At 44.0% G+C, this 23,059-nt stretch overlaps 1 protein-coding gene across 1 annotated transcript in view; it reads right to left on the bottom strand.

Annotated features, from left to right (window-relative positions):
* LOC144753612 (protein FAM107B-like) overlaps nt 1-23,059 on the bottom strand; it is a 98,888-nt gene that overhangs the window by 48,824 nt on the left and 27,005 nt on the right. The window contains exon 2 of the mRNA XM_078641249.1: nt 14,122-14,158. Coding sequence (XP_078497375.1) covers nt 14,122-14,158 — 37 coding nt within the window. The remainder of the gene's footprint in view (nt 1-14,121; nt 14,159-23,059) is intronic.

Genomic DNA, 23,059 nt, shown 5'->3' with positions numbered 1-23,059 from the left:
ATGTCACATAATTTAGGTCCTAGAAATGGCAAATGATTAACTATGACTTCTATCTATCTTCCACAATTTCAGCCATAGATGGTTTGTTGCTGCAATGGCAGCACCCCCAGCTGTTGCTGAGGGCAGTAAGAGATCACAGGTTATGTCCAAAATGAAGATCTTCTGAAGGCATTGTACGTTTATGAGCAGCCACCATGTTTCATGCTGCTGCTCAGCAAACTGCTTCTTTTTTTCCAAAAATAAAACCTAATGGTCACGACACAGTGGTTGTTTACTCCCATGGTGTCAGGGTTATTTTTTATTTGTAATGTTTTGACCAGCAGACCTTTTGTGGTGGTCCTTAACAGGAAAAACCTATGTAAGGCTGTCCACTCTAAATAGGGCAGATGGTCTGAAGTACTAAGATTGATAGCCAAAATATGCCAGGCTGTTGGTTTCCTTGGAGTAGGTGTACCGCCACTTTGTCAAACATGGTGAAGAGCTTAAAAATTTTAAATCACTCGATGAGAATGCCATTTCATGATTTTAGAAACTGGGACTAGCCAAATGGATGGAGAGGTAAAATGCTTGAAAGTATCTGGGACAGGGGCGGGGGGGGGGGGGGCTCAAGCTCCAGGGGGCCCCTTCAGCACAACACTCTGGCTGCAGGGCTCCTCATTGAGCCCGGAGGGGGGCCCCGGAGCTGCCTTGCAGGGAGGCCCCCTCAAGGTTCGTTACGCCATTGATCTGGGACACTTAACCAGATGTCCATTTCTTCTAGGTTGAACAATACAGCGTCCCTCGAGCCCCAGTCCACACAGATAGCATGCTGCCTATAAGGAGTGTAGCTAGTCCCGGTGTCCTTAACATCATAATCTTTCTTGTAATTCCTTCCTGTTGTCACTTACTGCAAGTTACAACCTTTGGGTGTGTAGTAAAACTCCTTGCCTATCTTACTAAACATTTACCCTACTATCACTAACCTTGGGTTCTGGAGCAGCGTGCTACTTGCATCAAAAAGCTTCAACACACCATCAGGGGTATTAAATGCTATCTGAATGCAAATACAATATAATACCTAATCTTTCAAATGTTTGGCCTAGCCTGAACCCCAGGAAAACACACAGGCTCTTCCTTTCTTTTTTGGAACCAGTCCATTGGTAGTTCTCTCCTCGTTGGACTTGCAACTATGCTGCTCAAGAATAGTTAGCTAACACAGCTTGTTATATCTTGCTTAAGTATTTATGCTTCTCTTTTGAAACTCAAAAAAAAGTATTCATGCTTCTCCCCTGTTACCTTGGGTCCTAGCTGCTCAGCCAGTGTGAGTGTTCTACGTGGAATGTTGGCGTGATGAGGATGGATGGAATGCTTGGGTGCCTGTGTGGTGAAGTGTGACAGTTGGAGTATGGGTTGAGCAAAAGGCAGGCTGCTCCTGGTGGGGCTGATTTACATAGCTCTACTAATCTACACCTAGATCTGAATAATTCATCTTAAACCACACTCGGCTACCAGACATTGATTGCAACATAATTTTGTCGATGATCTGGAGACAGACCCGTGTGTTACTTCTGGAATTACAGATGATCTCATTTACAAGAAGATTGAAAGACTGAAAACATTTAGAGAAACTACAGAAGCTGATATTTAAAATAACACTGAATGTCTGATGATAACTATTGAGACGAAAAGAGTCAGACCCTGTGTGGTACAGAAGAATCTGCAGGAAGCAGAACTTTAAAGGAAAATTAAGGAAACTTAAACCAACTAGGGAGACAGATTGCTGTGCAGCCTTTCAGCCCTACCATTGACCTCTACATCGGTCGGCCACAGCCAGGGCATGCGTCTGTTTACCTCCTGTGTCTAGTTGCACCTTACAATGTTCTGCCTAAGACCAGCCATGTGGTATTTTGTTCATGGAGCCTGCTCATGCTGTCAGTGATTGCTTCCTGCCTCATCGTACAGCTCTATGCCTACGCATAGGGGTATTCATAGACTGGACTTCGTATATCAACTTGCACAAGAAGAGGCCACCCATTTGGATTTAGGAGAAATCTTTGTCTTTTAGTTATAGGGCAGCGTCAAGCAAAGTGAACTGTTTGTCTTGGGGTATAACTAGTCAAGTCTACATCTTAACCGCATCGCTATTTGAAGTTTAATGATTGGGGTGTGTTAAATGTAATTAAATTGACTTATGTTACTTTACGCCAGAGTTTTTTATTTGAACTTTAAACACACCATTACCACAGCACGAAACAAGTGCAAGGCTCACCTGTTTGAATGCCTGCATGGATGCTGCCAGGCATGGTGGAATCTCATTGTGTGTTCTTGGCATGAGGATGACCCCACAAGCAAAGTGTGACAACGCTGAGTTCCTGGTGGGTATACGTGCTGTGCTCCAATGTTTGGTAAACACAAGCACCTGGAGCCACCCTGCACACATCATGTCTGCGTGCCGCCATCTTTGTGGTGAATGCTGCATACATGTCATGAAGAACCCGCACTCCTTAGTTGCTGCAGTACCCCGGGGATCAGCACCTTAATCAGCCCGAGAAACGAACTGGAAGTCACGCATATGGGTGCCGGCAGTCTAGGTGATTCTCTCAGGATTGTTCTGCCACAAAAAAAAATTTCGAGGACAATGCAGCCATGTCTGATAGTCAAAATATTTCTGGACATGACATGGGAGTGAGCGTCAGGACGCATGCATTTAGTTTTCAGTTGAGTGTTACAGCAATTTAGTTAATTGGTTAGGAATCCACCTTTCTTTATACGTAACCTTCAATGGATATTGGGAAAAGTCTGACTTCAAACCCAGTGTGAATTGTAAGACATCTTGATTTGTGACACTCATGTTTTGAGGCTATGATTGTCTGCAACTGCTTATTATTGTAAGAAGGCCTTTGTTACATTCTTGTTGTGGTCACTACACTTGGGAGAATGACTCTATTTTTGAGGTGCACAATACAAGAGTGGGTGCCCCGAATTGTATTATTCGGGCGAGAGCTCGCTCACCCGCGAAGACATATGGTGGGGTTTCCTAGTGTGCGCACGTTATTTTCTTCCAAAGGTCTCACTACTGTGGTGCTATAGATGCGTCTGGTCTGCGAAAACTCTTTATGGTTTTGTTGCGTTGAACTTCAAAATTTTTACATGCTACACTATTTTTTTAGTGGTCTTGTTACGCTGACATAATACGTTTCATCTTACGCTACATTGCTACATTGTATGTTACATATCTCACATGGGATTGTTCAATGGGTGTTATATGCCCATTTCTTTTGTTTAGCCTATTGCCCTTACATGAGCGATGGCTAGGCAGGTGGGGTTCACCCATTTCTTGGTTTGACGTTACACACCCTTACATGAGGCATGGTTATATGGGTGGAAGTTGCCTGTATTTGCGTTGCACATTACAGACCCTCACATGAGGGATATATAAATGGGTGATGGTCCCATTTCTACAACTTACATTACAGACAATTAAATGAGAGATGTCTTAATGGGTGCAAGTCCCATTTCTACAGTTTATGTTTCATGCCCTTACATGAGGGATCTCTGGACAGAGTGCAGTTAACCCGAGTCTACATGTCTCACTTGTTCCCCTTACATTAGGGATTGTGATTTGGGGGTGCGTGTCACCTGTGGCTACACGTTACATTATTTGCCCTTTGTTGGGATGTTTGGTCTGGTGTTTTACAACCATTTCTTCACTGTGTTCGTGTGTATTTGTGCGATTTAGTTTCTTATTTGGAGTTTGCTTTGTGAGTATTGCTCAGTCGGAAGTCTAGTTATGTGTGATGTGTAAGACAATATTGTCTCATCAGTTTCGTTCTCTACATTTTTATCTGTTTTTATAGGGGGAGGATGGGTGATATTTCTTATGTATTTATGTAAGCATCCTCTCTGCTTTCTTTAATGCTTAGATCTTCACAAGATGTTTTGTTCTATCTTGCATCTGTGTGTATTGAACACATTTCTCTTTACCTGTATATATGTGAATAGTTGTTTCCACCTAGTATCTTACATTTTAGTTTCTTTCTAAAGATGGAGTCTATGTTATATTTTGCTTATGTATTCATGCTTCTCCCCTGTTATCTTGGGTCCTAGCTACTCAGCCAGTGTGAGTCTCCAGAGTGGAATGTTGGTGTGGTGATGATGGATGGAATGCTTGGGTGCCTGTGTGGTGAAGTGTGGAAGTTGGAGTATGGGCTGTGCAGCAGGCAGGCTGCTCCTGGTGGGGCTGATTTACATGGATCTACGAATCTACAACTAAATCTAAATAAATCATCTTAAACTACACTTGGCTACCAGACATTGAATACAACACACTAACCTTGGGTTCTAGAGCAGTGTGCCACTTGCAGCAAAAAGCTCCAACACCACATCAGGGGTACTAAGTGCTATCTAAATGCAATTACAATATAATACTGTATCTTTCTAATTTTTGGCCTAGCCTGCACCCCAGGAAAACACTCAGGCTCTTCCCTTCTTTTTTGGAACCAGTCTGATAGGAGTTCTTCTCCCTATTGAACTTGCAACTATGCTGCTCAAGTAAAGTTAGCTAACTACTTGTCAGCCAATACAGGAACTTTCACTGGATCCTTTTTATGTCAAATCAGAAAAGCATTGCCTGAGTAGGGTAGAACACTCTCTTTGAGTCAATCTGGTACCATCAAATGATTAGGAGTATGAAAATCCTTCAACAATATTCCTCTCACCCACTCACCCCAATCTAGCAACATCTCATTCATATAGTGTTAAATACCTTGCACTCCCTTGTTCTCACAGAATACCTAAACATGCTGAGATTGCTTTAGCCCTACTCATCTGTTAAGAGCTTCCTTTATTCAGTCATATTTAATTTGATAATTTATCAGAATTCTCTCAATGACTGTCATTCCTACTGTGGACAAGCAACTCATTAACGTGGCTGTAATTTCATGTCATCAGCCTCAAGCATCTCCCAGTGACATCAGTCTCTTCAGTGGGCATCAGACTCAGTATAGTGGCCACCTCGGACATCTCATTCAAACACTGAGGTTTACAAGCAATCGTGTAACTCTAAAGCCATTCCAAAACATCACAACAAGCTCATACATGGGTAGCAGCTAGTTTTTCAACTTGGCTGAGAGTTCCTCAGAGTTGGAGGGACAATAACTTTTTCTAAAGCTTGCCTTCTGTACTGTAATCCTGGGGTTCTCCTTTTCCTAATATAGCTGAAGCTCTCTCTCCAATTCTCTTTAGTTCTCTTTTTTTGTCTTTCTTGTTCCTTATCCTATCTTTCCCTTCTCTGCTTCGATTTTTCACTTTTTCTTTCTTCTCATGCACATTCCGCCCATTCCTTCCTTCTCCATTCCTCTTGTTCTGGGGAATTTATCTCAAGTTGTCACTCTCGCACTCCCAAACTGTTATATTTTCCTTAGTCTTATCTTTCTAAAGGGTCAACTGCAGCATTAGGGTCTCAACTAGACTTAACTAACCCAGGAGGATGATTCCTGGAACTGGTGACAAGGTCTCCCTCAAGATCGGGCGAGTGGGTTGTTTTGGGGAAAATCCAGAAGGCAACCTTGGGGGTACGGTAGGCGTATTTCTATGGGGAACCGGTAGTGTGGGTTGTGATAGCCTGACAACAGTATTGTCTTCCTGGATCATTTTCATAGTATACTACACAAACTCCATTACAGCTTTTTCTTCATTATCCAGTTCTTCTATCTGGCTCATAATAATATCTACAATAGTTTCACAAAAATGTATTTGGAGTTCTCTACCCTCAAACACAGTTCCTTAACTGATCTAGGTACATGGTGTTTAAGTCAGAATGCAAAAATAGTTAATGCTTAAGCTTTAAGAAAAAGAAAAACACTTTATTTCACCTTCTAAATAGTACGAAACAAATAGAGTAAGCAAAAAAACTGCGTTCTGAGGTGCTGCAGAAAAGGCAACAGCAATATATGAAGGCAAATTACAGGAGCAGGCTCACAGTAGGAAGTGCAAGCTGGTACTGGGTCTACAACCTGCAGGGCAGTCTCTTAATAGTGCGCAGTATCTTAGTAGTTAGACATGTTGCCCTTAATCTGTTCTAAACTTTTTCCTTATGCCAGTGTTCAGTTAGCGTTTACTTTCTTCCATACAGCAGAACCTTGGCCTGAGGAACTCGCTGGATGTGCTGAATACGTACAATACTAGTGCTGCCAGTAGAGCAGCACCTGGTATGGACATTCAGGGTCTGGAGGGGGTCAAAGGTCATGGCTGAAGCCAACACACATCGTAGACAGTAAGGGTATACCACTTGGAATGCCTCTTAAGACAGTTCAGTTTCTCTTTTTCAGTGCAGGACAGCAGATTCACATGTGGGGTTGGAGTCCAGCACCCCAGCACGCTAGTCAGCTCCTGTGACATCCCACCAGCCAGTCTGTCCTTTTGGGCAGTTCCAAGGTCACCATTCCTAGGTTTCTTGTGGGCAGACATCCTCGTGCAGGTATGACCTCTGATTCCCTCTTTTACCAGGAAAGGTAAACTTGTTTTCGAAACTGGAGAGCCGGAAGAGGTTGACCGTATAATTAAAGATTCATATATATATATAATTAGAATTGTTCATCATTTAGACTTAATTGAATGAAGTACAAAAAGAAACTAACTGAATAAATATTAAGACTAAAAGCTATCAATACTAGTTGTAATATTTGAATAAAGAGCCCTGAGGACGAAACATGAAGGCTGAAAAGACTTCATGAATGTGTGAGATATTGATTCACCTGCAACAATTTTAGAATGAAAATTGGAATATTTTATTGGAACTTGACCTGCTGACTGTTTGCTGAAGAAATACAATAATAAATTGTTGATATGGACATTACTATAAGACGTTCCTTTCCATTTTTGTGATTTCATTTTGAGGATTGTGGCCAGGAGCGGTGGGCTATGGAGAGTTGAGCGTCTTCTTTGGAAACTTTGAAGAAAAGTACTGAACAGTGACTATAGTGCACACTTTTTTTTGTCCTCACCGCCTTGCTTTTGGCACTATATGCTTTTCAAAACAGACCAAAAGCACTCCTTCAAGTAGCAGCAGACATTCAGGTGATGTCCCTTCAACTTTGGGAGCATGGCTGTCAGTGATACCATCTCTGGATCTCAAGAGGTTTCTTAACACTCTGTGGAGTGTCACCTCTTCGGCCAGTGAGAAGTTCTGGAACCATTAAGGAAGTTTCAAGCTTTCTCTTATAATCCTTTTCCAGACAGGGAATGTTGATTTCACTACCACTTTTCTGGAACCAGTTTGAGATGGTTCACTCAGTTTGTTCAATCCTCCTCTCTAGAGCAAACATGGTCTTTGTCTTCAGGTGATGGTCCCACAGCAGGGAGTGAGAGAAAAATCTCTAGGAACAGCACTCAAAACAAGAGCACAATTAGATGTAAAGTCCTCACAAAAGACATCCCTTTGGATGAAAACCTGATGAGAGAGACAAAAGTCAGGCCCTGAAAATGGTGAATTCTACATTTACATAGAAGAAAGCTGTCTCCACACTCCATCTATCCTAATGGGAGAGCTAGGGAAGCACCAATCAGGTAGGCCACTTCTCAAAGGCCACTGCTGCATTTCTATAGGAAGCCCTGCCTCCATCGTCCCACGACTTAGTGTCTGGGGTTTCACAAAAGCTTCAGGAATGTTAGCAATGCCCCTTGCTCTTGTGGGAGGTGGTTACCCAGCCTCCATCTTGTTTTATGCTTTACCACAGGAAATCCAAAATGACTCCCACTTTTCACATGCCAGGCAGATTCATAATACCAGTCCCCTGACACTCCCTGCACACATGCCATAATGATTCCTAATACCAGTCATCGGCTATTCCTTGCACACAGACCATACACTGAATATGTCACCTATGCCACTTTAGGGAATTTTGCAAAGCAAGACCAGAATGCTTTTTTCTCACTATCTGTTAGATATGTCAGCCTTAGGGTGGTCTTCCCCCAAACCTATTACCTTCCCCCCACTTTGCTGATTTTGTTTTTGCTGGCCTTAGACTCTGCGCAATTTACAACTGCTAACCAGTGCTAAAGTGCACGTGCACACTCCTTAAAACATGGTAACATTGCTTATCCCAAATTTGCATATTTTATTTTCTTGTAAGTCCTTAGTAAAGTAGTACTACATGTACCCAGGGCCTGTAAATTAAACGCTACTAGTAGGCCTGCAGCACTGATTGTGCCACGCAATTAACTAGCCCTCTAAACATGTCTCAGGTCTACCACTTAAGCCTGTGTGTGCAGCTTTCATCTGGCATTTCCAACTGGCAAAATAAAGCTTTTGAGCAAAACCAAAGGGGATGATGGACGGAGTGTTGAACATTGCAAGCACTTACCCCTAGTCAACTGATCTGGGTTTAATCCATCATCACTCTTTAGCTAACTCCGCCACCCCAATTCAGACATGGCCATATGCAAATCAGTCTAACCCTGTGCCTCATGGGAACAGTCCAGCTCGAACTGCCAAGCCATGTCTTCCCTGGACCGGAAACAAGCATCCTGGGACTGGTTTCGGAATCATAACCCTCATTAGCCAGGACATCTTGAATCCAGTGGCAAAGTGAGCAAGGGACCAACTTCTGGGCATACCCTGCCAACTTAGGACGAACTGAGCAAAACTAAAGGGGATGATGAACGGAGTGTTGAACATGGCAAGCACTCAAAATAAAGCTTTTGCTAGGCACAACCTTCCTATTTAGTACATGCAAGTCACCCCTAGGGTAGGCACTGGAAAGCCAAGATGGCAGGGTGCAGTGCATTTAAGAAGTTAGACATGCACTTTTAATTTTTAACATGCACTGGTAGGGATAAACTTTTCAACATGTTTTTCACTAATTCAAGGCCTCCCCCTCCAATAGGCTAGAGTTACCTTAATACATTTTAAAAAGTGATCATTTCCAAATGGAAGCAGTTAACTATTTCATGTTTGGTGTCTTTGAAATTGTAATGAAAAATCCTCTTTTCTCGTGAAGTTGGATTTTAAATTACAATTTTGAAAATGCCACTTTTAGAAAGTTGGCATTTTCCTACCTTGGCCATTTCGTGCCTGTAGCCTCTTTCAAGGTCACATGACTGGGTGTAGCTGACAGTTGAGATTTGTGTATTCATCTTAGACAGCCACACACAATAGAGACCTTAGGTGTGCCTAGATGGGCCATCACTGGCGAATGGAAGGTGGAGCTGTGCACATCCCTACTTACACTTGAATAGGCTGTGTCCTGCCTCCACAGAAAAGGCTGCAGGCAAGGAAGGGAGGACGCAATTGCACTTCAAAGAGAATATCCAGAAGCATCTCCCTCCCTCCAGAGGAAGGGCGCCAGATATACATATTGGACCTTAGACACAATTCTTTAATACACTTCTGGACCTGTGGACACTCGGCCAGGAAGAATGACTGCTGTGCTGATAGAAGGACCACAACTCAGCTGGACTGCTGCTGTGAAGTAACTGCTTGCCCTGCTATGCTAAGCAGCTGCCTGCTGCCCTCTTGTATGGGTGAGAAGGACAGGACCTGCACCTGTTTAACCCAGGACCCCAAAGTGGCTCCAAGGGCAAGTTGGCTCACTTCCTGATTAGAGCCTCATTGACAGAAGGCTCCAACTACCTTGAACCCAGCACCTGGACTCCGCCATCTGTGAGTCATACCCTACCAATTGGTGCCAAGCCAGTCCTGTACCCTTAGAAGTGAGCCTGAAGGTGCTCTGCCAGCCCATCTGGGGAACGAGCAAAATAAAGCTTTTGAGCAAAACTAAAGGGGATGATGGACGGAGTGTTGAACATTGCAAGCACTTACCCCCAGTCAACTGATCTGAGTTTAATCCATCATCATTCTTTAGCTCACTCCGCCACCCCAGTTCAGACATGGCCATATGCAAATCAGTCTGACCCTGTGCCTCATGGGAACAGTCTAGCCTGAACTGCCAAGCCATGTCTTCCCTGGACCGGAAACAATCAGCCTGGTACTAGTTTAGGGTTCATAACCCTCATCAGCCAGGCCATCTTGAATCCAGTGGCAAAGTGAGCAAGGGACCCACGTCTGGGCATACCCTGCCAACTTAGGGCGAACTGAGCAAAACCAAAGGGGATGATAGACGGAGTGTTGAACATTGCAAGCACTCAAAATAAAGCTTTTGCTAGGCCCAACCTTCCTATTTAGTACATGCAAGTCAACCCTAGGGTAGGCCCCGGAAAGCCAAGATGGCAGGGTGCAGTGCATTTAAGAAGTTAGACATGCACTTTTAATTTTTAACATGTACTGGTAGTGATAAACTTTTCAACATGTTTTTCACCAATTCAAGGCCTCCCCCTCCAATAGGCTAACATTAGAGTTACCTTAATACATTTAAAAAAGTGATAATTTCCAAATGGAAGCAGTTAACTAGATCATGTTGGCGTCTTTGAAATTGTAATGAAAAATCCTCTTTTATCGTGAAGTTGGATTTTAATTTAAAAATTTGAAAATGCCACTTTTAGAAAGTTGGCATTTTCCTGCTTTAGCCATTTCGTGCCTGTAGCCTCTTTCAAGGTCACATGATGAGTGGGTGTAGCTGACAGTTGGGATTTGTGTATTCATCTTAGACAGCCACACACAATAGAGACCTTAGGTGTGCCTAGATGGGCCATCACTGGCAAATGGAAGGTGGAGCTGGGCACATCCCTATTTACACTTGAATTGGCTGTGTCCTGCCTCCACAGAAAAGGCTGCAGGCAGGGAAGGGAGGACGCAATTGCACTTCAAAGAGAATATCCAGAAGCTTCTCCCTCCCACCAGAGGAAGGGCACCAGATATAAATATTGGACCTTAGACACAATTCTTCAATACAGTTCTGGACCTGTGGGCTCTCGGCCAGGAAGAATGACTGCTGTGCTGATAGAAGGACCACCACTCTGCTGGACTGCTGCTGTGAAGTAACTGCATGCCCTGCTATGCTAAGCAGCTGCCTGCTGCCCTCTTGTATGGGTGAGAAGGACAGGACCTGCACTTGTTTAACCCAGGACCCCAAAGTGGCTCCAAGGGCAAGTTGGCTTACTTCCTGATTAGAGCCTCAGTGACAGAAGGCTCCTACAACCTTGAATCCAGCACCTGGACTCTGCCATCTGTGAGTCATACCCTACCAATTGGTGCCAAGCCAGTCCTGTACCCTTAGAAGTGAGCCTGAAGGTGCTCTGCCAGCCCATCTGTGGAATGAGCAGATCCACACATCTCCTCCTTTGCAGCGCAAACCCAAGCAGACCCGACCCATCGCTTCTGCTGCAAGAGTTCTCCCAATGCAAAGGACTCCAGTTTGACCTGGCACCCCACATCACAACTTCCACTTGTGCGAAGCTTTCCGCGCACAGGCGCTTGCATTGTAAACCTCTTATCAATGGCATCCTCGATGACACAGGATCTCGCATCGCAGCCTCACAGCTCCTCAGAACCAAAACATTGTCTTGACTGTGTGATGCATCCTCAGTGCCGTACTTCGCACCACAAACCCTCATCAAAGAGATCATTGGCCATAATGCAGGACCTCACATCGCAGCTCTGCAGCACCTCGGAGCTGACACATCCCCTTTGCTCCAAAAAGCATCCTCAGTGCGGGACCTCAAAACGCTCCACAACCAGGACCTAAGGCACTCCCATTCAGAGGACCTAACTGGATCCCTGTAGCCATCCTGCACTCAATTGTCATAGGCCTGAACGTGTGACTTTGTCCTAGGCCAGAATTACCATATATCCACAGTTGCCGTTTTGTGTTTTTTAGAGCTATGTTCAATAAATAATTAAAACCTGCTTATCTCCTGTTCTACTGATTGGATTGTTGTCGTTTTGGTTGTCTTGTTTTATTTATTAAAAAAATACTCTATTTTTTTTTAAACTGGTGTGGGCTCCTTTAGTGGTGGTTTTCACTGTGTTACTGTTTGAAGTGTTGCACAAATACTTTGCACATTGCCTCTAAATTAGGCCTGACTGCTCTATGCCAATCTACCAAGGGATTGAGCACAGGCTAATTTAGGTTTTGCTTGTGACTTCACCCTGATAAGGATTGTGGCTTCTGCCTTAGTAGTGTTTCACCCTCCTCAATCATTAACCGCATTCTCTTACACTACCAGAGTCAGGGAAATGGCTTGTCTGGTACTAGAGATTCAGAAGCTTTACACATACAGGCTCAGTGTGCATGCATGACCACCGGTGTAACAAAACTTGACGGTGCCCTCTGCTAAGTACATAGAGGTTGCCCCCATGCTCCAAACCCAGCCAGGAGCTCTCAGCCACCGCCCCTGCACAGTGCCGCAGGGACCCCCTGGAGATCGGCACCCCCCTGCACCAAGGGGGCTGTTACGCCACTGTGCATGACTGTTGCACATACTCTGCACTAAAACTCAGAAATACCATGGATATGTGCAATCGGGTCCATGCTCATATAACCTTGCAGGAGATATTCCCATCCCAACACATAGGCAAAAAATAAGTCCTTGAATAGATCTTCATACCAGAATACTAAACAAAGAGTATGGTCACGTTTGCAGGCAGCTCTATAACTTTTTACAACAGACAGATTGTCACCATGAAATCACCAGTGTCTTTCCTCCTAGGTTTACATCTAATTCATCAGAGGTATTAAAGTCTCCTAGAGTTTTTGGGATTCATAGATATTTGCAAGTACACCAACAAAGTTAGTAATCCAAGAGGATAGTAAATAGCTATTAGTACAGTGGTTTCATTAGGCATAGTAGAAAACTGGGCAAATTAAATCTCACATAATGGAGGGGAAAGGGTGTGACAAATGTCAATTGCAAGTTTTACTAATTACAGTCACCAAACCACCAATTTTTTTAAGTCAGGGAATGCTGAGACACTTAAAATTGCTTGGAATGTCTAAGGGCAAAACAGGATTACTATCCTCTGTAGGGCAGCTTCAGTCAATTGAATTAAGTAAAGCTTCCTCTAGTGACTGAGGAAAACGTCAACCATAGTATATTTGAACAAGGGTATAGTTTTCATTTGGGTCCCTGCAAGGGCATAAGTAGGAATGTGAGGTCTTAACAGAATAAACATAATTTGTTGGCACAGGTTGCTCATCTGCGCAGCACAGTAGAATGCCCATGTCTCATTCCTGCATGTATGGTCCCTCCGTGCTCGCCTTAGGTGTGCCTTTAGTCCTCCATCGGAATGTCAACATAGCGACTCCACTATGAAGCACACAACATGCCTAACTTCAATAATAGCTGCATTGACCTCACTTTATATATCATACTATGGAAGTCTTGTCCCCTTACAAGACAGCGGCTGTCAAACCAGTCAGAAGGTGACCAGGAAGACATAAAGTGAAGAATATACACTCAACACACAGCTAGCTATCTTCCCTTCCTCCTGGACTTTCTAGCTGAACTGCGGCCTGTCTAATCAAAGTACATGTCCTAATTGGTAACCCTAGGCGTAGGTTGCGTAGGTTGCGTAGTAGCGCTACGCGTAGCTACGTGAAGTGCACTTCACACTATGCGAGCTACGCGTAACTACGCGAACTGCGTAGTGAGATAGGGGAAATGCTGTTTGCACTGATTGCACAGTGCCGGATGCTTGTCCCCACTGTGCAATCATTGCAAATGGCATCTTGCACAGTGCAATCGGTCGTTTTCTGCCGCTCGAGGAGATTTGTACTCGAGCGGCAGCTTTCTCAACGCGGACTGGTAGTTTCTCATCGCGAGCGGTCGCGAGCATACGTGACCACTCGCAGTGAGAAACCTGGCCTCCCCGCGTTGAGAATCTCGCCGGGAGGTTTATTTTCCACGCTCGCGATCGACAACTTAATGTTGCTAATCGTGAACGAGGAAAAAGTCTCACCAGGATGTTGATTTTGCTCGCTCGCGGTTGCCAACTTGACCTTGAGGACCGCAAGTAAGCAAAAAATACCCGCTACGTGTTTTTGCACAGTGCTACGTGCAATTTGCGTAGCGTGTAGTAGCGCACGCTCCGCGAGCGTAGCGTAGTGCTACACCCAGGGTTACTACTTGGCCCACAGTGCACGATATATCTTAATAAGAGCACCCGAGCTAAAAACGGCAGAGCTCAGCGCCAACTGGCTTAACCATACCAATAGCAAATGATAAAAGTTCCCAGAAGGTTCTTACCTGAAATGAAGGCTTTCTTTTTGTTTCTGCTTTCAGCCTGGTAGAACAATAGAAAAAACGTCTGTTAGAAATATGCACGGCTCCAACACAAGCTGCATGCGCTATTTTATCATATTACTCTAGAGCTGACGCTGTAACATTGGCTCACCAGTACAACAATTAATAAAGTATATAGCTGGTAAGTAGTACCATGTCTCGCGAAGCTTTACCCATCTGTGTTGGCCTAAAAATCTACTGTTTATAATTGGATTGAAAAGTACATGGATCCTAAACAAAACGTTAGGTGCATTTTCAGTGGTTTTGCTTCAGAAGTCCATGCCCAATCTGATACACTGCCATTGATCACAGGGCTAAGTTTGTTCTCTAATCAGCCAATGGATTCAACTAAGATGTATTCAAGGAGAGTAACCTAACAACACAAATGGACTTCATGATCTACAGAAAGGTTTGCTCTCTCGTCAACATTAGGCAAAGGCTAAAAGGCTAAAAGGCTAAAAGTCCTGCTGATTGTAGCCCTCAGCAGGACTAGGATTTCCTGCTGGGAGGAGGAACCCATATGATGAAGCATGTCACCTGCGGGTGAGTGAGGGTGCTAGTCCTTATTGGTTATATCTCACTTACAAGTCATCTTTTTGAGCGAACTTGCACTTTCACCACACACAACTCACATGCTAAATACATAGACTCGAGGTAGTATAGTGTTATATAAACCGTCCAGGCATGCATGCTTCACTGGTAGATTCTCATAAAGGTGATAGACTCCCAAGATCACAATCCGGCCTAAAAATGCTGCAAGCACAGAGGGTGCCTCAACTGGGAACTAAATCTTTAGTGGTCAGATAATCATATGGGAGACTAGCTCACCACCTTCCCCTAACTGCCATGCAACTTCTTCCTCAATAGACCAAGGAACAACTCAGGACTCATTGGATCAAACACACACTGTGGTGGATCCACTGGAGGTCATCCCAGCTGACATAAAACTATGGACTAGAAAACAATAGTAGAAGCTTCGCAAATCCACCAAGACTACCAGAACAAATACCCTTGTTAACGGCCCTATCAAAAATAATCAGAACACAAAAATATATCCAATATTTTCACATGAGGGTTAAGACTAATGACTGCGAGGGGGTAACAAAAGGAACACCAAGATGAATAGATCAGATACTATAACTGAGTCATTTGTAGGGCATACAAATTATTGTCTAATTAGTTTATTAGACATAGGCTTGAAAATGTATGCAAAACTAATACTCCGGTATATAAAAAAAAATGGGTAGACCATAATGATCTAGCACCAGTGGAGGAAGGAGGGTTCAAAGAGGGGCATTCAAAGATCAACCACTGCTTTAGTCTCTGGGCAAAGGGCAAGAAAGCAATAGAAACTTGAGGGAGTGTATTTTGTTGCTTTGTTGATTTCTGGCCCGCCCTTTGACCTAGTCAACCACACAATCTTATGGTAGAAATAAAAAAATAAGAACATTCCAAGTAATTTACTAGCAGTGTTGAAGAAATTACACCTTGGTAACTGGGCAAAGGTAGAACTAGATGAAGATGGTGCATTATGTGGAAAAATACCAATAAAGAATGGTTTATGGCAGAGATGTCTATTAACCCCCCACTGTGTTTGCGCTGTATCACACAGACCCTTCCAGGACCTTACAAAACACACATTTATTCTCTCCGAAGATTGGCAGGAGGCCCATACAGTGTCTACTATAAAGGTATGATCAGTTTATTATGGATTTGACTCTAGTAGGGCTGCATGGAAAATTCATGCCTTTTCATAAATGTTGTGAGCTTAATGACTTAACCCCTTGCATGCTCCCGTCGGGAGCACTGCCTCCCTAGTGCTGCCAACGGAGCCCCGCCTACCCTTTAGAACGCCCGCACCGCTGTGGAAAAACCGCCGCAGTTAAGGCGTTAACAATCAATACGAAACAAAACAATAAAGATGACGATAGGAAAAGCCAGTAACTCTTTTATATGGTCAATTGGGTATCTGATAGGAGGAAGAAACATTATCTTATACATTTCTAGCCATGACTTTTAATAATAAACTGAACTTTAGGTTGCATCTTGACATCACAAAAGACTGAGCCCTTGCAACCATGGGGTGGGGTGGGGTGGGTTCAGGGGGATTAAAGAAGTTGCATCAAAGACAAGCCCATCAGCGGCCATCCGTGCCTGGACCACACCCAGCGCCAGGAACCCTTGCCCTTCGGACCCCCGTAGGTATACCACCACTAATCTCTGAGTCCTGGACCCCGGACCCTGCAATAACTGCTGCCTTGCATCTCCTCTTTCCACAGCAGGACCATTCACCTGCCACTGCTGTCTCTTCACTTGCAACGTAGGACCGCCTGCTCTCACAGAAACTCGTGCCACTCCCACTCCTATGCCCAAGACCACCCCTTACCCGCTCCGATGCCTCCTGATTAACACCAGATCTCTCTGCAAACATTACACTGAAGTCTGGGACCCCATCTCTACCCTCACCCCCGATGTGATGGTCATCACAGAGACCTGGCTTGTCCCCTCATCCGCCCTGACATCGCCACCGCAACACCCAACTGCTACAAGATGAGTAGGCATCGCCATCATCCACAAAGAAATAATCCACTGCACCACCACCACCAAAGACGACACAACACTGATCATGGAACACCTCAATTTCCAACTTCCCACCACCGCCAAAACAACCATCAGAGGCACCCTTGCCTACAGACCCCAGGACCATGTGCCGGCCTGTGCGAAGCCATCACAGACTTCATCGCCTCACTTGCCATCATGTCCAAGCACTACATCTTCCTTTGAGACCTCAACTTGCCTCTGAATGACCCCACAGATACTAACTCCACCAAAATCCTGGAACGAATGAACAACAGTGGCCCCAACCAGCTGGGCACAGACCCCACACACAGAGCAGGACACACATAGGACCCTATCTTCACTTTTAGCAACAGAGTTAAATACAGCCATGACACAGAAATCACATGGACGACCACTCCATTGTCCACTTCACCATCGCAGATTCACCACGCATTGCCCAACACCTTCTTCCGCAGCTGGAGCAAAATAACACAGACCCAATGGATAGCCGGCCTCAACACCACCCAGCCCAGCACCGCAACTAACTTGGAGCAATCAGTCCAGAACTTCAACGCCTGGATCACTAACACTGCCGACCTAATCACCCCATCAATACATCCAAAGCCAGGGATCAACCAAATAAACCAGCTGGTACACACAAGAGCTCAGCACAATGAAACACAGTTGCAAACAACTGGAGAGAAGATGGCGTGCCAGTTGAGACGCTACAGTCCAAGCCACATTTAACTCAGCCATCAACGAATACCACCTACCACTCAAAGACACAAAAAAGGACGCCCTTGCTGACCGCAAGAAACTCTTCCGCATCGTCAGAGAGTTCTCCTTCCTAGAGCCACCGAGAACACAATTCCTCCATTATAGGAACTCTGCAACGCCCTAGCGAATCACTTCCACAACAAGATATCCACCATCTATAGGACCTTTGAGCCACAACCCACCGACCTCCACAACCTCCTCACCCCAATGGAAGGCTAACCCGTCCAGCACCTCACTGCATGGGAAAAGCTCACCACAACAAACACCACAGCCATCATGAACTCCATCCAATCTGAAGCACCCATGGACCCCTGTCCCCTCCGCCTCTTCAACCTAGGACACATCGAGATCAGCCACCAACTCACCACCATCTTCAACGCATCCATCGCCACAGCCACCTTTCCAGATGCATGGAAACATGCAGAATTCAGACCTCGCCTCAAGAAACTCTCACCCAACCCAAGTGAACCCCAGAACTACTGCTCCATTTAGCTGCTCCTTCTCCCCGTCAAAGTCCTGGAGAAGGTCATCAACCGACTGCTCACTAAACACCTGGGGAGGAACAACCTGGTAGACGCCTCCTAATCCTGTTCCAGTGCCAACCACAGCACCGAGACCACCACATCTATGCCCTACTCAAAAGGGTGAATCGGCGGCCCTGATCCTTCTCAACCTCTTAGCAGCTTTTGACACCATATCCCATCAAACACTGATCAAGATAATTCACCAGATCAGGATCAAGGGAGACGCACTAAGGTGAATTGAATAATTCCTCACTGGATGAATGCAGAGAATCCGCCTACCCCCCTTCATTTTGGAACACACGAGCACCATCTGCAGTGTTCTTCAAGGTTCATCCTTCAGTCCCACCCTCTACAACACCTACATGACGCCTCTAGCCGACATCATCAGAACCCATTATCTCATCATATCCTACCCAGCTCATCCTCTTGCTCTCAGCAGACTCTACCACCACATAGATCAACTTCCACAACTGCATGAAGAATGTCGCAGACTGGATGAAGGAAAACTGTCTGAAGCTCAACACTGACAAGACCAAAGTGGTGATCTTTGGCAAACACGCTTCACTCTGGAATGACAGCTGGTGTCCAGCCAAATTCCGACCCATTCCCACTCCAAAAGACCATGCCCCCAACCACAGCATCATCCTGGATAGCAAACTAATCATGAAACGACAGATTAATAAAGTCTACTCCACCTGCTTCCACACTCTCCGCTTGCTCCGAAGAATCTTTAAAATCTCTACCCATCAGCACAAAAAAATCAGTTATGCGAGCCCTAATCACCAGCCAGCTGGACCATGGCGACACACTGTATGCAGGAACCATTAACAAATTCATGACTTGTGGAGGCGACGGAGGAGCTATGGTCCAAGAGGTAAGAGTTGAAACCGGGCTCAACTCATGCATTTGTACTACTTCCAGTCAAAGGATGCGGTTTGGCTCAAGAAGCTAATTGCATCCAAACCTTCTGTATGAAGGAAATCTGTCAGAGCAAATTACGTTGGGCCATATGTGTAAGGGAACAACTTGTAGTTTTGCCCATTATTTTAACCCCTTCGACGCTCATGACGAGCTGGGCTCGTCATGAGGTAGCCTCCTCGCACGCTCATGACGAGCCCAGCTCGTCATGAAACATGGGAATGAGTAAATCCCAGCGTACGGGCGGAATTCCGCCCGCACTAAAGAGGTTAAATAAAAGATTTTAAAATTAAGGTTACCCTTCTTTATCCAAAGAGGAATTAAAATAGAAGAGTTCTGTTGAATCCAGGTTAAGTTACTTTAATTTAAAGACCTCCACCCATAATTTAAGATTCTTGGCAGAATTTAACGATTTATCCTTACCTCTCCAAGTAACCTAATGGTCAGAAGTGAGCAGCTTTACTGAAAAGGGTAAATACAGTTAATGAATGTAGAGGGGGTGTTAAAGACTTTTTGGATTGGGATAGGAACTGTGGTTGTGGGCTGAAGGTGTATTGTTCTAGTGTTCATGTGTTGATGGATTTTCTATATTTTAAAGCTAGAAGGCACCAATTTCTAAAACCTGCACTTATTAAATACGATAACAATGCAAGGGGGATGCCATAAGTATTGTATATGATATGCAGCTCTTAGGCGTATTCTGTGCGGTCGAGAGGTTTTATTTGGCAATGGTGATATTGTTTGATTTTAAGGGATTTTATGTTCTTTTAAGTGACTCCATGTGTTTTAATGCCAAACGTTATATAAAATATACCACTGTTTAATAGACCACAGTCTGAATAAACGTATTTTATACTACTAATCTTAGGTGTCACAAAACAGTCCAGAACTGTGCCATCTGACTGATTAGGGTTTGCAGGAATGAGCCACATCAATGTCATCTCTGGGAATAAGTCATCTAATGGCCTGAACCAAGTTCAAGTTGTCTGTGATAAATTGTTGGGCCATGGAAGTTTCATTATAAATGGCTGTCCAGATGTCAATAACAACAATCTAACAAAAGATACCCATTTTCTTTGGTTAGAAGCAGTAGTAGTAGTTAGAAGCAGCAAATCAGAAACACCCCCTTTCAATGAGGATAGCAAATGTTTTTAGCAAATCGGAATGGGTGCTTCCCCACGGACCATTTTTTCAGCCCTGGGGCGTTCAAGAAGCCTCAACAAGAGCTGTTTTCTTGTGGTTGGACACAGAATCCGGAAGTTTTCTAGTCTTCTCTTAATTTATATTGTACCAGTTTTTCTAACCAAACTCCACTGCGCATGTGAACTACTAAATAAGCAAAATGTTGACCTTTTTGCTTTCCTGTGAAATTTTCCCTGCATGCCTTCCTGTCTTTTATGACACTGACTGATGGCATATGAGCAATACATGTAACACTTCGCAGCACTCGCTGGCATATGGAGAAATCCTTGGCATATATCACAGCATTGTCTAGAATATTCAGAGCAGCATTATAGCTATGAGTGAATTATGTAGCACCTGATGGCACTGAGTGGTTTATGGGGAGTAGCTGTGGACCATCAACGTATTGACATACGGATGAATACATGCAGCATATCATGGCATTGCCTGACATATGGAGCATACCTGGGGTTTACCGGGACATTACATGGTTTATGGGGAAAAACCTAGAACACATCATGGCAAATGGCTGCCACATGGTAGAAATAAATGAGGTGCTTCACGTCACCGACTGGCATACTTAAGAATTGATAGTGTACCTAACGCAACTGACTGCTGTCGAAGAATACCCGTGGAAAATGGCTGCATGTATTGCTAAATGCGTGAATAAATGTGGCAATCACAGTGTTGACTGGAATAAGAGGGCAGCATAGAGCATATCATGACATGATCTGAATATCATTTGGAGTATTGTAAAGAATGGAAATACCCCATGGGTGTGCTGATTCTGTATGTGCTAGATTCAAAGAGTAAGGGCGAAGAGACTGGTGGAAAAGACCCAAGTGTTCAGAAACGTACTGAACAGGAGGCGGTGAAAGAGTAGTCCCCAGCTTTGGCTTCACAAACACGAGGGATGACAAGCAGAGAGCAGATGAAGACTGCAGTGATCTTGTCACATGATAGATGTGAAAGTGAGATTTTAGACAAAAAGATCCTTTTGACACAAGGCCCAAAAGCATGGAAAAAGGCTTTGAAAGATCTCTTGATGATGGAGAGCGAATGAAGAGTTCATAGATGTGGACTCTTGTGAGAATGGTGAAGGCCAAGAATAAAGAGAGCCTGAATTGCAAAAATCCAGCAAGATAGCCCAATAGCCTGGATAATTATTTTATAGCAAGTGGAGAAAAAAAGGGCAGACCTTGCACAGTATTCTTGTATACTAGGCACAAACTGATGGGACTTTACCAACAGTGATGCTAAAAGCAACAAGCATTTGCAAAGCAATAGGTCTCGCATTAGGAAAGTTTGAGCTATTGGTATTGTAAATTACAACTTTTTTATTTGTGTGTTGGTTTTGAAAACAGCTAAATTAATAGCTTTGTCATTTACAATGCCAATAGTTATAACTTTCGCAAATGTGACACCTATAGCATTTGTAATGCAATATGTGTTATATTTACGTGGCTTAGGTGTATTATATTACAAATAACAGTGGCTTTACATTTTTTTAAATAATTAATACTTATATTAAAGGTATTGTAATTTATAATGGCAATAGCTTAAACTTTTGTATATAACTTTTGTGAAGATTATGTTCAGTGTATTTTATTGTAACCAAAATCCAAGAACAGAAGTGAAATATTAACATCTTTTTGTGACATTTGTAATAAAGCTTAAAACATTGATAGAACATATTTGAACCAGTTGTTGTTGAATGGTTGCACAGATTGATGCTGTGGTAGTGCTGAGTGATGTTGTGGTGGCGACAAGTGATGCTGTGGCGTTCAGTGATGCTGTGGTAGCGCATAGTGATGTTGTGGTGCCCCTGAGTGATGCTGTGGTGGTGCTGAGTGATGCTGTGGTAATGCGATAGATAGAGTGAGTGCGATAGATAGATAGAGTGAGGACGATAGATCGATAGAGTGAGGGCGATAGATAGAGGGAGGGCGATAGATAGAGGGAGGGCGATAGATAGAGTGAGGGCGATAGATAGATAGAGGGCGATAGATAGAGTGAGGGCGATAGACAGATAGAGTGAGGGCGATAGACAGATAGAGTGAGGACGATCGATAGATAGATAGAGTGAGGGCAATAGATAGAGTGAGGGTGATAGATAGATAGACATATAGATAGAGTGAGGGCGATAGATAGATCGAGTGAGGGCAATAGATAGAGTGAGGGTGATAGATAGAGTGAGGGTGATAGACAGAGTGAGGGCGATAGATAGATAGAGTGAGGGCGATAGATAGAGTGAGGGCGATAGATAGATAGATTGATAGAGTGAGGGGTGATAGATAGATAGATTGATAGAGTGAGGGTATAGATAGAGAGAGGGCGATAGATTGAGTGAGGGCGAAAACAAAATATGCACTATGTTTACATATATATACAGAAGCATAAAAAAATTCAGTGTGAGGACTTGTGTTCAATTTTATACTAGATTAATCAAGTGTGCCCTGTAAGAAATACCATGAAAACATCCCATAAACAAAGCTACCTGGCGCATATCTATGTCACATAATGCACCTCGAATTGGATTGTAACGCTGACTAGTAGCAATGGTATACTACTTCCGAGCAGTGATAATCGGACAGCAATGTCTAGAATTAACGTGTTACTGATGCTTCTGCAGAGGAACATTTGAAGTACAATAGCATGCACCTTGGAGACATCAGGAAATTCACACTGCACAAACGATAAAGTCAGGCATTAGGGATACCGTGTTGCATGTCGGTCTGACCTTGGATGGGGGGGTGTGGGTGGGGGGTCGAGGAACTTTTCAACACCATTAGGTCTTCAGTAGAGAGCCAAGTTCATTGTTTCCTTTAAGTAATGTTGTAGAGTTGATTGGGGTCTATACAAACGTATTGTTTCCAGCACGACAAGAAAGCAGTGCATTGGGGTGCTTAACTCCCTATTATTAGGAAAAACCTTCCAAGATA

Source organism: Lissotriton helveticus, chromosome 5_1 (assembly GCF_964261635.1).
Source record: "Lissotriton helveticus chromosome 5_1, aLisHel1.1, whole genome shotgun sequence".
Taxonomy (NCBI): domain Eukaryota; kingdom Metazoa; phylum Chordata; class Amphibia; order Caudata; family Salamandridae; genus Lissotriton; species Lissotriton helveticus.
This window is presented reverse-complemented; position numbering and strand designations above follow the sequence as displayed.